Here is a 17,943-nt window from a genome sequence, read left to right on the forward strand (position 1 = left end):
GATACAAATGCTGATGCCACTACATGTTTTGAAGCAATGCTAGATATTGGCATAAGGGACATGTTGATATTAGGCTCTCGAGATAAGGACTTGTCTTATCCTTGTTCATTGCTTGTTCAAACAGGTCAGCTAAAAGTCATAGTTGGAAAGAGCAGGGATTCTAAAAGAAATGCATGTATGGACATAAGTGATTGGTTTAACAACAAACTGATTTGTATAAGCACCATGGCCAAGCAGTTGGCAACCGGTGGTGTTGTGCTCCTTTTTCACTGTTAGAATTTTGATGGAGCTCAACGTCATATTGTTTCCAATGATCTAGAGCTCATAATGGTGACACAAGTATTGATGGCTGAGAATAGCTGCTGCATTGTCCAAGAAGTATTTCGGTTTCTTGCTTCTTATGCCATTGCAATGCACAATGAAGAAGTTTCTTACAAACTCAAACAGGCAAATGGACACATTTGTTGATATCCATGGAGGTAAGGGGCACATGAGAGAAATTCTGAAGCTACCTTAAGGCACTGATATATTTTGGTTGTGCAAAGAAGAACGAGCACTTGAAATTGTGATGTTGAAGGACCAGCAATTCACTTCTCTCAATTATACTGCAGAACTTGATCAAGGTGTCAGTTTCAAATTTGGTCCATTAGAGATGGCATTGCTACTGTTAATTGGTGAGCTCTCTCGAATCTCTTCCCATAACTCAATATCTGTTGAACTACACTCCTCTAGTTCCACCATGGTGACAGAGTTGTGAACTCCAACTATCACGCGGTATGTTTGTTGGGTGTTCATTGATAATGAGAAATCTCAGAGAATAGTACAAGAATGCTCAGCTGCAACTCTTGACAATGAGCAGAACAAAGGAAACGATGCTACCTTGTTTTGGTTCACTGTTGGCAAAGAAATGGTTGCGGTTTTCCTATCATTTAGCCCCTTTGCAAGCATTCGAGTTGTGCCTGGGAGCATAGTTCATGAGCTTTTCTAAGTGGGGCTGTATGAAAGGGAGCAACTTCCACCAGGCTCAACCGAAGGAATGAGATTTTGGCATGCCGAAAGCTTTCTCGGGGTGAAGAGCTATTTTTTTCCTCTTGGTAGCTTGGTTATGATCTTGTCTTATGTGGCTATGATGAATGGGAGCAAGCAAAGGGTTGAGCAGCCAACGGGTGATGATCCAGCAAGCTTATTCAAATTCAGGTGCAGAATCTCTTGCGTTGGTACAAAATTGCTAGGAAGAATATTGGTGATAGCTTTGGAGAGTTGACCTTCAAGGCATGCAAGAAGTGCACCATCGACTTTCAGTGCCACCACAAAGCTAAAGGTCAGCTGAAGCAAACATGGCCGCCTATGAAAACTGACCTACAAAGTTTCAGTAATGCGGAGGAGAATGTCACGGACGGGCTCCTGGGACCAGCTGTCAAGTGGGGCCATGCAAAGGGGATGACTGTGGGGGCACTACAGAAGGGGATTGAGGAACACCAAACGAGAGGGACGAGAATAGAACTGAAGAATCCGGCTTCCTTCTTCTCCCCCGGCTCCCTTCTATCTCCCTCGGATTCTCTCTTGCTTCTTCTAGAACCTTCCAGCTTCTTCTAGAGTTGTACCTTCTAATTGAGTACTCTCCATTTGTTAAGTCTATTGCACCAAGTGTTGAGTGATTAGAGATGGAGGTTTGTAACAAACAAGCCAATCCTGTCGAACCATCGTCTCGAAATAACTTTGCCCTCGTATGGTCCTCTACGAAACTTATAGCCTATGTAAAGTCGATGCATCATTGACATATAGCAAAATGTCAATCTCTTTTTCACATAAATATTTTTATATGGAAACTCCCTTCAAAATATCAAACTTCAGATAATTTTGGCTGCTCCGTATCGCTGATGTGGTATTGATACTAGATCTAGATATATGAAGTTCTGAGTCCTAACCAATGCCCTTTTCCACATTTGAAGCCTGAAGAGGCTACTTTGAGTATAAGGTAGTGTTTAGTTGGTTAAACAAAGTTGAATAGGATAAGATGTTTCTGATAAGATGGTGCTGGATGGAATGATGCTGAATGAGGTGGTAAGTTGCTTAGTTGGATGTATGAGATGATATAAGAATATATTTTGTTAGTTATATGAAATAGGATAACTTAGTGCAAGATTCTATTTTATTGTCTGAATTGGTCGATGTTGGATGAATTGTACAGTGTGATAAAAATACATATAAATAAAGTATTACAAATGAACTTACTTTTTTCACCAAATTCGCAGAGCCACACCATATTGAATGAATATTTTTTAAATCTAAATGACGTCGTCTTGCACTGACCAGTATGAGCCATCGATCCAAACAGACCGATGACCTCCCATCGATCCAAATCATGGGAGTAGTTAACGTTTGGATGTTCAAGGATAACAACAAATCGGCTCACTATTAAGAGCATTTTCAACAATATAGATAGCCGCTATCTATAAAAATTATACATATCACTAATAAATGGTACATAATAGTCAATTTTTTTAATAATATAATTATAGCATTGTTTACAAAAATAATGTAGGCAACTAGCCTGATAGACTATATCTATGAACTTAAAATAAGTCCCTACTTTCCTAATAACGGTACTGGCTCGCGAGGAGAAAAAGAATGGTCCTAAAAATGACTCTCCTAGTATAATATTATTGTATTTAATGAGTACACAATATACTAATCAGTAGCTAACATTTATCTCTCTTCATTTATCTAAAAAATCTGGCATGACCTCTCTTATAGCTAGCTAATATGGATTGTTGGAGACACTCTAATTGTGGTTAACAGAGATCATCCAGTCCAGTATTCCAACAATACATATCAGCTAGCTATAAAATTGTACACATCAGATTTTTGTCCAGGTAGAGGAAGGAGGTGAAAAAAGAAGAGAAATATTAGCTCTTAATCTGTAGATGGACTCTAACGCATGAGGCATTAAATATAAGACAAAAGATACATGTGATTGATTGAGATAATATGGATAGATAGACTAATTAAAATTTTAATTGTGCTATAGAACATATAGCAACTAGCTACACTGTTGAAGGCGCTCTTATGGGTACTTTTTTATATGTTTTGTGGGCCATCAGACTTAATGCAGATATTAAACGGTAAAAGTTGACACAGATGTAAGTCGCGTGAATTGGTGATGCTTGTTTTCTTTCTTTCTTTTTCAATGGATGGTGATGCTTATTGAGAAGAAAACTTGTATAGACACATCATAGTGAGAGAGGATAAGCAAAATGGGAATACATGTATATAAGCAATTAAGCATAAGCTGGAACCAGCAATGCAAGACCTTCAAGCTCAAGCATGCAAGTTACCTGCCAACCAATACACGAGACGATTATTCGGGCCTTCGGGGACTGGTAGTCCGGTATCATAGTCTCACGTTTGGCAGCCATTTATGAAAGGAACTACTGACATCTCACGCTATAGACAATAGAAGATAGTATCGCGACCTTCACAGCCGATTGTACAACGCAAGGATTTCCTTCAGCTTTGCTGCTTCTGGGCTGAGGCTGTCGAAGCCGACAGAGCTTGGTATCCTCCATTTCCAATTTCCTTTCTGTGGGGAAAGTAGAGAATAAAGCTTTTGCAACATTGTTGTTTCAGGAGCACATGTTATCTATACAAGCGGAAGGTCGGAAGGGGTGCAACAGATAACCTGTGTAGCTGGAGTATTCATTCTAGCCGAACTATCGAGGCCGAGAATGTCCTGCATGGTTACCATGGAAGTCCTTGCAACAGAAGAGAGAGCAGCAGTAATTAATGTCCACGAGATATCAGTATTTTCGGCTTCTGGTAGATACTTGAGCACCTGAAATAAATTATAGTACGAGATAAGATTACAAAGACACAGTACCAGGTACGGTGCCGTGATATATGCTAATTCAAGAAAATTCAGAGATACTGACAATTTGCTTCTCTTCCTCTGGTAATTTTTGCCACCAGCCGAGAACCTTTTAAAGAAATATAATTAAGGAGTGTAAGGATGATGTATTTACTTATTGAGTGTATTACACAAAACTATAAGTATTGTGTCATTTGTAACATAAAACTATAAGTATTATGACTAATAACACAAAACTATAAGTATTATGCGCCAATTTCACACAAAATCCGATTTTAATTGGATTCACACAAAAAATAGTCATGTTTCTCCAAAAATCCTATAACTTTTTTGTATGTGTTTCATAATCCATATGCAATTCATTTTAATTGGATTCACCCAAAAAACCTGTGTAGAATTTAAACTAAAATTCTCAAAAAAAGTTACTTTTATAACTCCTAACAATTGTTAGGGCTTCAAATAAAATCCAAAAAATCTGAGAAAATTCACTAATATTTTTCTTATATAATGGATTAATTTTTAAAATTATTTTCAGTCCTAGGTTATATGGTGAAAAAGTGAGTTCCTTTGTAAGTATATAAAGAAACTCACCACAAAGGAACTCACTTTTCCACCATATAACCTATGACTAGAAATAATTTATAAATTAGTCAATTATATAAGAAGATTATCAATAAAATTTTCCATATTTTTTGGATTTTATTTGAGGCCATAACAATTGTTAGAAGTTATAAAAACAACATTTTTTTGGAGAATTTTAGTTTAAAACTTGAGAATATGTATAGCGCAGAACAGAAAACTAGTAGCTGGCCCATTGAATAGAATAATAAAGATTAAGCGAAGTGAGCCTCAGTCCTACATATTATTTTTGGATGAATCCAATTAAAATGGACTGCACATTGATTATGGAACACGTACAAAATATTATAGGAGTTTTTGTAGAAATATAAGACCATTTTTGAGTGAATCCAATTAAAATCGAGTTTTATGTGAAATTGGTGTACAATACTAGTAGTTTTGTATTACTAGGCACGATATTTGTAGTTTTGTGTTACAAATGATACAATACTTGTAGTTTTGTGCAATTCACTCTTACTTATTTAAGTAATAGTCCTAAAAAGATTTTAAAGAAAAGCAGCCATTGAAAAACTTGGAACTATACCGTGTCATTATCATGCGTTCCAGTGTACACAACTTGATCCAGTTCATGGTTATGGGGCAAGTGAGGGTTATCAGAACCACCACCAAAAGCTGTTACACATTTAAAGATGAAATTTAAGCATCAAATATTTAATCAACAAGTCAAGTTATTCATTATGCTCTTTTCAAAACGAAAGTATACTCTCAGTGCTGCCTTGAAAATATTACCAAATTGGAGAACTGCCATCCCAGGGGCCCCAATAGACTTCCTAAGCTCAACAACATCTTCAGTTATCACCCCCTACAAGTTGCATTCATGAGACGAGATAAACATCAGCATGAACAAATGTTCTAACTGGCACTATACTTCAACCATTGTAGAGCACCAAGATCTTTACTAGGAACTCCCTGTTCAAATTACACTTTAACATTTCACAGCTAATTCCATGTATCTATATTAACATTTAGTCAGCGAAAAAAGTGTATAGTTTTGCACATTTACTTGAATGAGGCTGTTACAAATCATGAGAAGTTCTTTTAATCTCGACACCCATAGTACACCAAAAAAAATGATGAATTGGATCCTGGACTTAAGTAGATTAAAGGAAAAAGTTGGATGCATACCAGGTCTTCTGCTATTATATTTATTCTACCAACAGCTTTGAAGAGCGCATCAAAAAAGGCATTCCTTGGTCCAGCCTACTGCCAAAGAAAACAGGAAAGCACATATCAGCAACAAAGAATTTACAAAATGGAAAAATGCTATACCATGTTCATCAAGTCGATGCTCACCCTCCAGCTTCCAACTAGTGCTACTTTTGAGTCTACATTATGCACATATAATAAGTTAGCAAAATGAAATCCATGTTCCCATAAAACAAATTCACTTACAGTAAAAGTATTTAATAGGATAAAGGGAGCTAGCACCCTGATGTATTCAGCTTACCAGAATGGACTGCCCAAAAACCCGCAAGCCCCCGGAAGTGGTCTATACGGAACTCATCATACAAATCAAGGGCACGTCTAATCCTCTTTATCCACCATTTAAAGCCGCCTGCTTCCATAGCTTTCCAGTCGTACAAGGGACTGCAGAACAATAACAAAGGAAATGTTGTGTCGAATTTTTTCCCTATGGTAGTGGATTACAGATACACATAATAAGGACTAGGAAAAACTATATTGATAGGGAAGGAAGCTTCCACCTGTTCCATAGCTGACCAGTTTCACTAAATGCATCAGGTGGAACACCACTAACAAAAGTGGGGAAACCATTCTTGTCCTTTACAATCAGAGACAACAATTAAGAACTAAAACACAATTCGTTTTATGTTTTCAAATAACAAACAAAAGATTGTTTTGGGAAAATAATTGAGGTGTACCAGCAAAAATGATTTCCGGTTTGCCCAAACATCTGCACTATGATAGCCAACGTATATAGGCATGTCACCCATTATGCTGATACCCAGCTTCTGTGCATATTTACGAATCCGTTGCCATTGCCTTTGAAATAAGAACTGCTGAGCCATAAATATCTCTATCTGCACACATGTGAAGTCAGTGAATCTACTGACATTTTTGTTTAAGAAAAAGTCACTACAAAACAAGTGCTATAGTTTCAAATGCTTACGAAATCCTTCTGTTTTTGGTATATATCTTCCAAGGCTCCAAGATGGCGATTTTTCAGAGGTTCAGGCCACTCGTACCAGGACAATGCATCGATGCTTTTGTCAATAGCAGCAAAAAGTGCTGCATCTTCAAGCCAACCTGACAGGATAAGAGACACTAAGCCACTATACTGTGTATCAATAGGTCGTTGCTATTTCCCCTTTTGAGAGGAAAAGCCGTGCTTTCGTAAAGGATGTCCCATGAATTGAGGTTGCTACTTCTTTGATAAACTTAGTAGTTCTCTAATATTTAGCTATGTATAAGTACAACAGTTATTACTGAGATGCAATTTAGTACTTATCGTAAAATGCATTGATTTTCCTTATATCTTTTTTATTTCGTAAAATGCAATGTAGTGGTTTATGTTCTCATTTAAGAAAATCGTTTAACTTATCTTGACAGTAGGTATATATGCTATTCACAATAAGAGAACGATATGAACACTAAGAAAAACATGGTTTGAAAGTCTATGTATAAAATATTCTTGCCTGATATATTTGGATTTTTCTTGAAGCAGTCATATTGTGTTTTGAGCTCTCCATGGCTCAGTAGGAGCCTCTCTGCTGCCTAGAAGAAAAGATTTATCTGTGATTTTCGATGAAGCCAATCATTAAGCAAAAGATTCATTTACATCAATTCAATACTTTGTGGTAATAATATTACTATCATAAGCTGCATCAAAGCTCAATTTTTGTACCATTTTTAGCCTAAACAAACCGTCAGAACTTGGTAGCCAAAAAAAATGTATGATTTCATTAATGAAGAACAATTGTGAATGATCAAAAAATAGAAGCATGCACAATCTTGCTTATTGTAGCACTCATACAAGTTAAGCTCAACTAAAAAAATAAACAAAAGCTGTGATGAACCGTAGTAGATGGCCCTGGACCCGACCAACGCGGCCTCGCCGGAAGGCAGTAGCCGCACCACAATGGCAGGGATAGGAGAAGGGACTGGGAAGATAGATTGATATCCTTCTTGCTTTTTTAAAAAATCAAAGACTGCTGGCTATTCTTTATAGAGCTAGACACGACTCCTAATAAACCTCCACTAATTTATCTCTAATCGATATCTATCTCTAGTCTCTATTGTGCCATGCAGCACCTTAGCTCCTCCTTTTCCTCCCTCCTTCCGACATAGCTTGTCCTCGAGCTGTGGTGGTGGTCATGGCGGCAGCCCTTGGTAGCCCCATGTTGCCGAGTACCGGTTGTGCGGCAGGCTATGTAGCAACACCATGGACAATTGAGGCGATACTAGCAGCACCGTGGCAGCCCCCAACGGATTAGTGGCAGCCCTTGGCAACCCACCTGCTGCTGCAGCAAACTGCAAACATGTTGTTGCTGCCGCTGCCACCTTTCGGTTCACCAAATAAGGGTGTTCCACAGCTAAGGCAGCCGATGTGGCCGCATGTGATGCCGCAACTTCAAGCCCAAGAAGCGTCGTGACAACATTAGGTACTGCTGCGACCGGCTTGGGCACTATGGTGACAGCGTTCGGAGTTGGCACAGCAGATAGTGTTGTCGGTGGTGGCGCTGGTAGTGAAGTTGCAGCCAGTTGCTGCCTCTCCATCTCCACCCGCATCTCCTCGAGGATGGCCAGGATCTTGGAGCAGCCGGCCTGCATGTCGGCGCAGCAGGTCTTTATGCCGTCGATAGCCGCCTCCCGTCATGTTGATAGATGATTGCCCTGTGACAAGGGCTGGGAGATGAGTTGCTGCATCATGGCTACCCCCGGTGGCGTTGCCCATGGGGATAGCGATGACGGAACCAACAATGGCACAACCTGATACCAGATGTGATGAACCGTAGTAGATGGCCCTGGACCCAAGCAGCGCGGCCTCACCGGAAGGCAGCAGCCGCACGCCTGCACCACAAGGACAGGGATAGGAGAAGGGACTGGGAAGATAGATTGATATTCTGCTTGCTTTTTTAAAAAAAATCAAAGACTTCTGGCTGCTCTTTATAGAGCTAGGCATGGCTCCTAACAAACCTCTACTAATTTATCTCTAATCGATATCTATCTCTCTAACTGCTGTTCTTATCTAAACAACCCAACTAACTACTAGATATAAGGATGCTTATCAGCACGTGCTACAGGGTACGCGGGTACTGTTCACGCCAACTCCGTTGGACCTGCACATGACAAAAGCATAATAAACAAACAAAGATTAACAGCTAACCTTTGCAATAAGAGGTTCCTTCATATTTGCAATGGCGTCAAATTCAACATACTCCATGTCACTGTCGTTAATAATAAAACTTAAAAAAGTTAACTCCATTCCCCACCCCAGCCCCAGGGCAGTAAGGGACATACTTATAAATGTATTTCAAAATGATCAAGAAGGGATTCAAACTCACATGGAATCAGGAAGTTCATCCTCCATCAATAGACCATCTTTTACAAGCTCTTCAAGAGATATCAGAAGGGTATTACCACAGTTGGCATCCTGCAAATGCAAACCCATATAAGTATCCGCATAACAACTCAATTACTGTCATAAATAGGAGAGCCTAGCTGCACACAAAGTTAACTCCAAATCAACAGAAGTCAATTCTAATTTGCATACAGCATCACCTGTCCAGAATAAGGAGAGCCATCCTCCCCAGACTTCCTCCCTGGTGGAACAAGTGGTAGAACCTGCAAATATGAACCGCACAAATAATCAGATTTCAGAAATACAACTCAGTTGTCACAATAGCAGAAAAGAAAAGCAAAACACCAAATTCATTGTGCCGAAAAACTAGGATCGTTAACGGGGGCAATGAAGCAACTAAATAAATATCAATGGTCAAAAGAAATACATGAGATCATTTTTGTGTTTCAACTCTTTTGTACAAACATTGCTTCAATTTATTACGCCACATGGTTCTAGTTTGTGCACCATCAACATTCTTGATAGTAAAGGATCTCGAAATAATCCCCTTATCAATTTATCATTACAATGTGCAGCAAGCATATTACACTATTAAGTTTGTACACTGCCAACACTAGAACCCATATGCACTGTCTAATATTACCTTTTCTCTAAGATTATGGTTTGATACTACTCACTTCTCACACTCTCTTTTTAATGGTTTAACTTTTTTTTTCTTTTGTTTCATTGGTATGAGCATCAAAGGCTTCCATAACCCATCACGTCAACAGATAACGACGTAGCTCAACCAACTTGCAGCTACCATCCCGGTACAAAACGACAAGTTTCACAGTGAATAAGCAAAAACGGACGACGACACTAGCTCCACGTACTGAACATGAACATGGGCCCAGATGTAGGCACATCCCACTTGCTGGGCCCCCATGTTTGTCTCGTTCCTAAGCCCACAGTGTAAAGAGGACGATGGCACGGCCCACCTCTGCCGGGAGTCGGTGGGGGCCGCAACTGCAACGCAAAATCCCACGATCCTAGCCCCAGCAAAATTGCGATGAAGTTCGCTAATAACACTCTAATCGCAACCTAATTTGCGAGCAAAATCACTGAACCATGGAGGCAATGTGTGCGGCACTAGTCAGTAGTCACCTGCCAGAGTGTGCAGCCGGCGTCGCGGAGCCAGTGGAGGAAGGCGAGCGCCTCGTCGCCGAGGTCGCCGATGCCGTGCGGGCCCCGCAGCGACGTCGGGTGCAGCAGCACGCCAGCGCGCCGCCGCCGCGCTGGCTCCACGGAGGGCGTCATCTGATCGTACCCCTCCGGCAGCTCCTCCCCGACGCCCACGGCCGCAGCCACGGCGGGGTCCAGAGCCACCGCCATCGCGTTCGTGGCGCGGCAGGCAGCGACCCGCACGGGGAGCCCACGCGCCGGCCGCGGAGGGAGGAGGAAGCTGCGGCGAGGTGAGGACGACGGCGTGGGCAGCGGGAGCGTGAGGGATCGCGCGAGAATCATTTCGACAAGGGGACAGGCGAGCGTGGCGGAGCGGAGTGGGGAGGGGAAGAAGAAGAGAGCGAGATAAGGGCGGTGGGGGATGACACGTGGGACCCGCATGTCGGGGCCTGGCGCGCGGACCGGTTCGCGTGAGCCGAGGCGTCAGATCACGAGACACCCTCTCGTGGCCCCGCAGGCACGTGGAATCGTGGGACGCTGACGTGTGGACCCGCATGACATGTGGATCCCCCAGGAGGCCAGGACAGTACACTTCTAGAACACGCCTTCCCTGAAATACGTCTCTTACTTCATATTTTGCAAAGCCAACCTACATTAGAAGGTGTGCGTGTCTTTGCACAATGTTATATGTGTAGCGTATACGTATGCAGCTTGAAGGAGCAGCTTTTCACGATTTTTTTTGAACCTTGATCACCTAAGTATTACAGCCGATTGCATCTTACAAGCTGAACATAATACTTTATTCGCTCTGAGCGCTACACCGTGGTGAGGAACAAAAAAAAAGAGACTAGAGCCCTCTCCAATAGAAAGCACCTAGTTCTTTTATTTTTGCTAATTACAAAAGGTTGATGTTGATCGGATCACCCCCTTTCTTTGTTTATATCTCATATTTACATCGTGGAATTTCCCTAAAACCTACAAGAAATTTGTGATTCCGTGAATCCTTTCGGTGGTACTGGCTTCCCACCTTGTACAGAAACCTCCTCCTGCGATAATGTTACTGAATCCTTTTTACTACTATCTGAACTTTACACAAGGAAAGAGAGGACCGCTTCCGACCTTTGCACAACAGCAATGTAGTCGACCTGGGAAAGCAAAGGAATGATCTCCGAGCCGTCCGCGCCTCCCGTCAAGCAAAATGGATAGACAAATCAATGGCATGGGACCAGGTCCATTAGTGTGTCGCTCACGAATCACCTATCCTGGTAACTGAAGTTACTACTGCATTGCAAAAGAAACATCTTTGGCTGTTCAGGAGATGCCTGCTTATGCAACCAAAGCAGGACCTGTGGTGGCATGGCTGGAAAGTTGCATCTGAATCACAGTTGTAGCAAATGCAGCAGCTGTCATCTTCTTCCTCGTCACCTGTGCTGAGACTATGCTCCTCTTCACTGTCCACAGACGACGTAATGCGTCGAAAGTAATGGGAGAACTCTTCAAGCTGTGCTAGCTTCGCAAGGGAGGAGTCCCCTCGATGAACATTGCTCTACCAAAAGACAAGCACATCGAAGCACCGTGTTAACAAAATGCCAAACAGATAACACAATTATAACTGGAAAAATTGTCACAGCCAGAGAACCCCCCCCCCCCGGCCCCCCCCCCCCCCCCAAAAAAACACCCATAAGAACAACATACACCCAAAAAAGTGTTTCTGTTCACAAATTTGGAAAATCTCAGTATACAAATGTGCATATTAGCGGCTAGCACATACTTTCACTCCACAAGGTCTTGAAATTAACAAAATTGAAATTGAGCTTTTAAACCGGACCAGTTTTGGAGGGTTTCTGGCCTCATTGTGGTTTCTAGAAGCCCGGCTGCAACCAAGTACAGAGAGAGAGAGAATGGAAAGAAATCTAACCCAGTTGTAGCTCAGTAGGTACTGCAACCCAAAATGGATTGTGGCAGGGCAATCCATGCTTGCGAACACGGCAATCACATCATTTAGCTCCCTATGTTCTGATGTGCTGCTGCATTCCATTAGATTGAGAATAATACCGACAAGAGGAGCCAAGATCATAGTACGGTTCGTTTTCTCTTTATGCTGCCCTGGCCGTCTTAGAGTCCTGCGTACACAAGCTTCGTATTGATTAAAAAATATAGCCATTTACTTTGGTACAAATAATATTAGTTGCTGAATCAGCAAACAAAGGAAGCCTCTTAGGCGTACTGTAAAACATAAAAGAGCTACCAAAATAAAAGCACATTGATTCATAATCAACTTCGCTGAAGCTCAACTGAATAGTAGTAGAAGCTTATTTTGGTTATAAACACACTAAAATGATTAACTTTCAAAGATACACACCAACTGACAAGAATTGCAGCACTGGTATTTTTCAGATGTTTAGTAAGGCCATTGTACCACTAAAAAAAAAATCAGAAACATCAAATCGAGATGTTGACTTACATGTCAAAGAACTCAGCATCAGCTGCTGATATGATGTGGTTCAGAATAAAGACAATCAATTCAGTCAATCTTGGCAAATTCATATCTGGTCCCGTGAGGAATGCACAAGGAATCTCTCGGGTACAGAATTCCAGGATCCTTGCAAGACTACATGATATATCAAAGATAACACTGCACTTCCTTTGCTGCAAATCAGCAACCTGAAAATAGAAGATGTTTGGTTATATTTTGCATGGCCACGCCAGAGAAAAAAAGAAATATAGATTATGCCTCTCGTAATAAATCCTATTGGAAACAATCAACTGGAGCAGCCAAAATCCTGAAAATGCTTCTTATCAATAGGTTCATTACCGTACAGCTATATGGAAGAGAAGATATTTTTCGGCTTTCATAATGCACATCATTGTGCGAAAAAAGATCCAGCTGGTATTGCTTTAGTCCACAGCGTTAAGGGAAATGAGTGTTAGATATATATATTGCTTTGTAACTTTCGGTTGGAGAGGAATGGCTGCGTAAGAAACTAAAATTACATTGTCTGGGTTTAGCCTCCCTCGAGCGAACTATTGCCCGGCTGCGACTCGAATTCTTTATTTGAAGGAAGGTGATGTCAACACCTCTTTCTTCCATCAACAGGCCAGATATCGAAAGAGGAAAATTTTCGTACCTAAGTTGCATGTGGGTGATCAGATTTTGACTAGCCAAGACGATAAACAAGCTGTTGTTATGGATTTCTACTCCAACTTATTGGGCACGGTTGTTCAGAGGAGCACATCTTTGAATCTTGATGCTTTTCACCAACATCAACAAGCACTTGATTCTCTGGATGAATTGTTCATAAAAGATGAAGTATGGGCGACCATTAAAGATTTGCCACAAGTCAAAGTTCCAGGGCCGGATGGCTTTACCAGGAGATTTTATAAATCGTGTTGGACAATCATCAAGAGCGATTTAGTGGATGCGCTGCTTGCTGTACAGCAAGGAAAAGGAACCAAGCTAACACGACGCTCCTCACACTTTTACCTAAAAAAAATTGACGCTCTAGAAGTAAAGGATTTTCATCCTATAAGTCTAATCCGTAGCTTTGCGAAATTGATCACAAAAATTATAGCTAACATATTGGCTCCAAAGTTGTCCAACATGGTTTCATCGAATCAAAGTGTGTTTATACGGGGGAGATGTCTTCAATATAATTTCTTATTAGTGCGACAAATTGCTAAGCGTCTTCATAGCCAAAAGAAGCCACATATTCTCCTCAAGTTGAATATATCTAAAGCTTTTGACTCAATTCTGTGGCCTTTTCTCTTGGAGATTTTAAATTTTTTAGCTTCGGCAGACAGTGGTGCAATTTACTGTCATTGTCATCCACTCGGGTATTAGTGAATGGTGAGCCAGGGGATGTGATTGTGCATCAAAGAGGGCTCCGACAAGGTGACCATCTCTCCCTCATGCTCTTCATATTGGTTATGGACGTGCTAAACTCCCTGATCAACCGTGCTAGTCGAGATGTATTGCTGCAACCTCTAGCAACCCAGGTTCTCAATCATCAGGTCTCACTTTATTCTGATGACATTGTCCTGTTTCTTTGGCCCAATGCAGATGACTTGAATTTGGTCAAAGGTTAGCTACATATTTTTCGAGAGGCATCAGATTTAAAGACCAATATTTTGAAGTGCTCTATGACTCCAATTCTTTGCCAAGATGAGGATATGACTATCATTCAAGATCTGCTGCCCTGTGAAGTAAAAGACTTCCCATGCATATATATGGGCCTCCCTTTGACAATTAAGAAACCCCCAAAGCTATGATACAGCTGCTAGTTGATAAAGTAGTTGATCTCCTACCAGGATGGAAGGATTCATTGATGAATCGTGCGGACAGGCTAATCATAGTAAAAGTGGTTCTCACGGCGACTCCCGTCTATCAAATAATCGCGATGGACCTTCCTAAGTGAGCCCCTAAAGCTATAGATAAACTTCAAAGAGGGTTTCTTTGGAAGGGGCAAGAGCAAGCTAATGGTGATAATTGTTTAGTTTCTTGACCGCGTGTGTGCCGCCCAATTCAATATAGTGGCTTGGGCATACATGATTTGGAGACATTGGGATGGGCTCTCTGGATGAGGTGGATATGGCTTGAAAAGATCGAACCTGGTCGACCATGGGCAGGCCTACCGGTTCAAGTTCACCCAATACAAGGGCCATGTTTGCTATGGCCACATCCACATTTGTTGGGGATGGTCACCATAAAAAGTTTTGGTCAGACTGTTGGCTTCATGGACAATCCATTGTTGAATTAGCTCCTCATTTACTAACCATAGTTCCAACAAAGGCAACCAACCAGCGCACGGTACAAGAGGCATTTCGAGATTGTAGCTGGGTGGCCGACATCAAGGGTGCCTTATCTGTAAGTGCTATTATGGAATATCTACAGCTATGGGATATAGTAGAAGGAACATAACTTCAGGAAGGTGTATAAGACCGACATGTTTGGAAGCTTTCTAATTCGGGAGTATATTCCAGCAAGTCGGCATACAATGCATTCTTCGTTGGGTCCATCAGATTCACGCCTTGGAAGAATGTGTGGAAATCTTGGGCGCCGCTACGGTGCAAATTCTTCATTTGGCTTGCCTTACTTAACCATTGTTGGACATCAAACATATTGGCAAAATGAGGCCTCGCGCACCCATCGGCATGTGCTCTCTGTGATCAAGATGATGAATCAATTCAGCACCTGCTAGTATCTTGTGTGTTTGCAGGACAAGTATGGTTTCTTATCCTTCAGTATGTTGGGTTCCGATATGTTGCTCCTTAGCTGGGTTCAAGGTCTTTCTCTAGTTGGTGGTGCCAAGCCATAAAGGCTATTGATAAACAGTATAAGAAGGGTCTCAACCCCCTTATTATTTTGGTCGCTTGTGAGATTTGGAAGCACCATAATGATTGTGTGTTTAACGGGGATGAGCCGACTATTGACAAGGTGCTGAGATCAGTTTCTAAAGAATGTGTATTTTGGTGTGCCGCTAGTGTCAAAGACCTTCAGGTCCTGCTAGCTATGTAGGGAGAGATCCTCTTGTTCCTGAGGAGTTCGGGTCATTTCACTGTGGCGCTCATGTCCTAGAACTGTCTTGGGTGAGTGAGTGTGAGTTTGGGTGTGTGTGAGTCCAGGTGTGTGTTGTAAATAGGTTACCTTTTCTTTTCCTCTTCTTAATGAAATGGCACGGAACTCTCTTGCGCGTTAGAGAAAAAATGTACTTCACACTTTCACGAATGTTGACAATAGCCAGTTCCATAAACTTTAGCTTTATCCTTCACAATGAGACTGATGACATGCACTGCACAACGATGGTGAAGTAATTTCCCTTTCATAGGTAGAACCTTCTTGTCCACATGATTCCGCTTCAACAAGTCGATCATTGTACCATTTGTTACAGCATCATCAAGTGTGACCCTAAATAGTTTATCTTCAATACACCCATCTTGGATGCAATTGAGAATATTGTTGAATAGCTCGACTCCAGTGTGGGGTGTCTTCACATAAATGAACTTAATAACCCTTCTCTGCAATTTTAAGTCATTGTTGATGAAATGACATGTAACACAGATGTAGCCTAATGTTTGATTGCTGGTCCACATGTCAACTGTCAGTGAAAATCTACAATCTGAATCCTTAAAGACCTTCAGAAGTTATGATTTCTTCTCAATAAAATCTCTAATGCAGCCATTCCTAGATGTAGCCCAAGAAGGCACATTGAACAATGGGTTCAGACTTGCAACAAATTTTCTGAATCCATCATATTCCATAAAGAGGAAGGGAATCCCATTTAAAGAAATCATTCATATGAGCTCACATCGTGATACATCTGGGTCATGGCTCCAATCCTTCAAACGAGTACCATTGGGAGACCTTAATGTGGAACTCAAGTCTTGCACAATCTCGAGAGCCTTACTCTATTTCTTACATCTTTTCAAATGGTTCAACAGAGCACTTGTTCTTGAACCACGCCTGACACCAATCATACCATCACAATGTTTGCATCTTTCTTTTACAACTACTCCATCAACCACTATTAGCTCAAATTCTTTCCAACACTTAGATCTGAATTTTTTTTTTAGCCTTTGCAATTACCGCTGCAATAGATGGATCAATTCCATCAATCTCATCTTCTTGATTGCTATCATCATCATTGTTGTTATTTTCCCCATCAACATCATACATGTCAACATCTTCGCTTAATCCTATCAACAAGAATAGTGAATCTGATTTTTCACTCTTCCTTCATATCTTTTCTAGAAATATAATGAAAAAGAACAAGTAGGAAAATAACATGGTACTTCTTAGAATCTTTTATGGAAAAAGAAACAATGGAATTGAACTAAAAGGTGCCTAGAAGCTCACCATAAGAGGTGTATGTGCCAATTGTTGTTGTGGATGTTCGAAATCCAAATGCCGGCGAAGTGGCAGCTACCGGGGACGTCATGTGTTCTTCCGTTGCAAGATGCATCGAATCATGTGTTTCTAGACTTGACATGTGGGATGGCAGCATGGACGAGCTTGAGGCCAGAGAAAGATTTTCATTAGTGTCACATATACACCAATCAAATAGAATGAAGTGCGCACATGCTTAAATTAAACTAGATTCTTGCAATTATGCTAAAAACAGTACACTATGAGATGTAATACATGTCAAGACTCAAGAGATATGACCATATGTGCATAAATGAAATGCTTCTTACAAAACAATTGAGATAGTGGTGTTAAATAAGCATAGGAAAAGGAATTTGCATTCCTGAAAGGCTCACCAGCATGACCTTGTGAAATACGTAACCGGGATGTATGAACTCTACATCAATTAAAGTGATTGACTTCTACTGTCACAATTTTGATTGAAGAGGAATAAAGTATGCTAAGATTATGCTTTTTAGAACTCCACTTGCATTACCCTCTTTTACTAACAGTGGCTTCTAAAAATTTGTAGAGAAGAAAATTCACTAATATTTGGCATTGTAACCATGAAATTGTAGGGCATTATGATTGTGAAACACAGGAAGATAAGTAAGCCTAACAATGGCTAGTTGTACATAATGCATAGAAGAATTATTGCAATTTAGTAACAAGGGGAACCTATCTCAAGTTAGAAAGGGAACACAAAGAATATGGTTGTAAATAGTTTAGCAAAAAATGGGTGCATACCTCTTAGCAAAAATAGAATGAAGTGTCACACCATGGGCCAGGATGCGAGAGGAGAGGGTTTTGGCTCATGGCTACGATGTTTCTTGT

General features: G+C 41.0%; 2 protein-coding genes across 2 annotated transcripts; both read right to left on the bottom strand.

Annotated features, from left to right (window-relative positions):
- Positions 1-3,249: 3,249 nt before the first annotated feature.
- Positions 3,250-10,657, bottom strand: LOC133892841 (4-alpha-glucanotransferase DPE1, chloroplastic/amyloplastic). Its single transcript, XM_062333807.1, has 16 exons — positions 10,191-10,657; positions 9,248-9,310; positions 9,031-9,119; positions 8,853-8,913; positions 7,162-7,240; positions 6,636-6,772; positions 6,388-6,546; positions 6,211-6,287; positions 5,955-6,094; positions 5,801-5,832; positions 5,633-5,707; positions 5,237-5,309; positions 5,031-5,119; positions 3,933-3,977; positions 3,683-3,835; positions 3,250-3,583 (listed from the first exon to the last, which is right to left on the bottom strand). The coding sequence occupies exons 1-16, from the start codon at positions 10,647-10,649 to the stop codon at positions 3,479-3,481; spliced, it is 1,836 nt and encodes a 611-aa protein (XP_062189791.1). The 5' UTR covers positions 10,650-10,657; the 3' UTR covers positions 3,250-3,478.
- A 788-nt stretch (positions 10,658-11,445) lies between these two features.
- On the bottom strand, positions 11,446-16,881 carry LOC133892995 (E3 ubiquitin-protein ligase RKP-like). Its single transcript, XM_062333975.1, has 5 exons — positions 16,792-16,881; positions 16,041-16,223; positions 12,673-12,872; positions 12,127-12,331; positions 11,446-11,754 (listed from the first exon to the last, which is right to left on the bottom strand). Exons 1-5 carry the CDS (start codon positions 16,879-16,881, stop codon positions 11,455-11,457), a joined length of 978 nt encoding a protein of 325 aa, XP_062189959.1. The 3' UTR covers positions 11,446-11,454.
- Positions 16,882-17,943: the final 1,062 nt, after the last annotated feature.

This window comes from Phragmites australis, chromosome 15 (assembly GCF_958298935.1).
Source record: "Phragmites australis chromosome 15, lpPhrAust1.1, whole genome shotgun sequence".
In the NCBI taxonomy this organism is placed as follows: domain Eukaryota; kingdom Viridiplantae; phylum Streptophyta; class Magnoliopsida; order Poales; family Poaceae; genus Phragmites; species Phragmites australis.

What these genes read in the sequence shown, in the direction of transcription:
- LOC133892995 (XM_062333975.1), bottom strand. Translation starts at nt 16,881, where the DNA reads ATGTATGATGTTGATGGGGAAAATAACAACAATGATGATGATAGCAAT. An exon ending in GGAATCATGTGGACAAGAAG is followed by an intron (nt 12,873 to 16,040) that starts GTTCTACCTATG and finishes TTCTATTTTCAG; the next exon opens with GTTGCTGATTTGCAGCAAAG. An exon ending in ACCTACTGAGCTACAACTGG is followed by an intron (nt 11,755 to 12,126) that starts GTTAGATTTCTT and finishes GTCTTTTGGTAG; the next exon opens with AGCAATGTTCATCGAGGGGA.
- LOC133892841 (XM_062333807.1), bottom strand. Translation starts at nt 10,649, where the DNA reads ATGCGGGTCCCACGTGTCATCCCCCACCGCCCTTATCTCGCTCTCTTC. An exon ending in AGGAACCTCTTATTGCAAAG is followed by an intron (nt 7,241 to 8,852) that starts GTTAGCTGTTAA and finishes CTTTTCTTCTAG; the next exon opens with GCAGCAGAGAGGCTCCTACT. An exon ending in GATGGCAGTTCTCCAATTTG is followed by an intron (nt 5,120 to 5,236) that starts GTAATATTTTCA and finishes AATGTGTAACAG; the next exon opens with CTTTTGGTGGTGGTTCTGAT.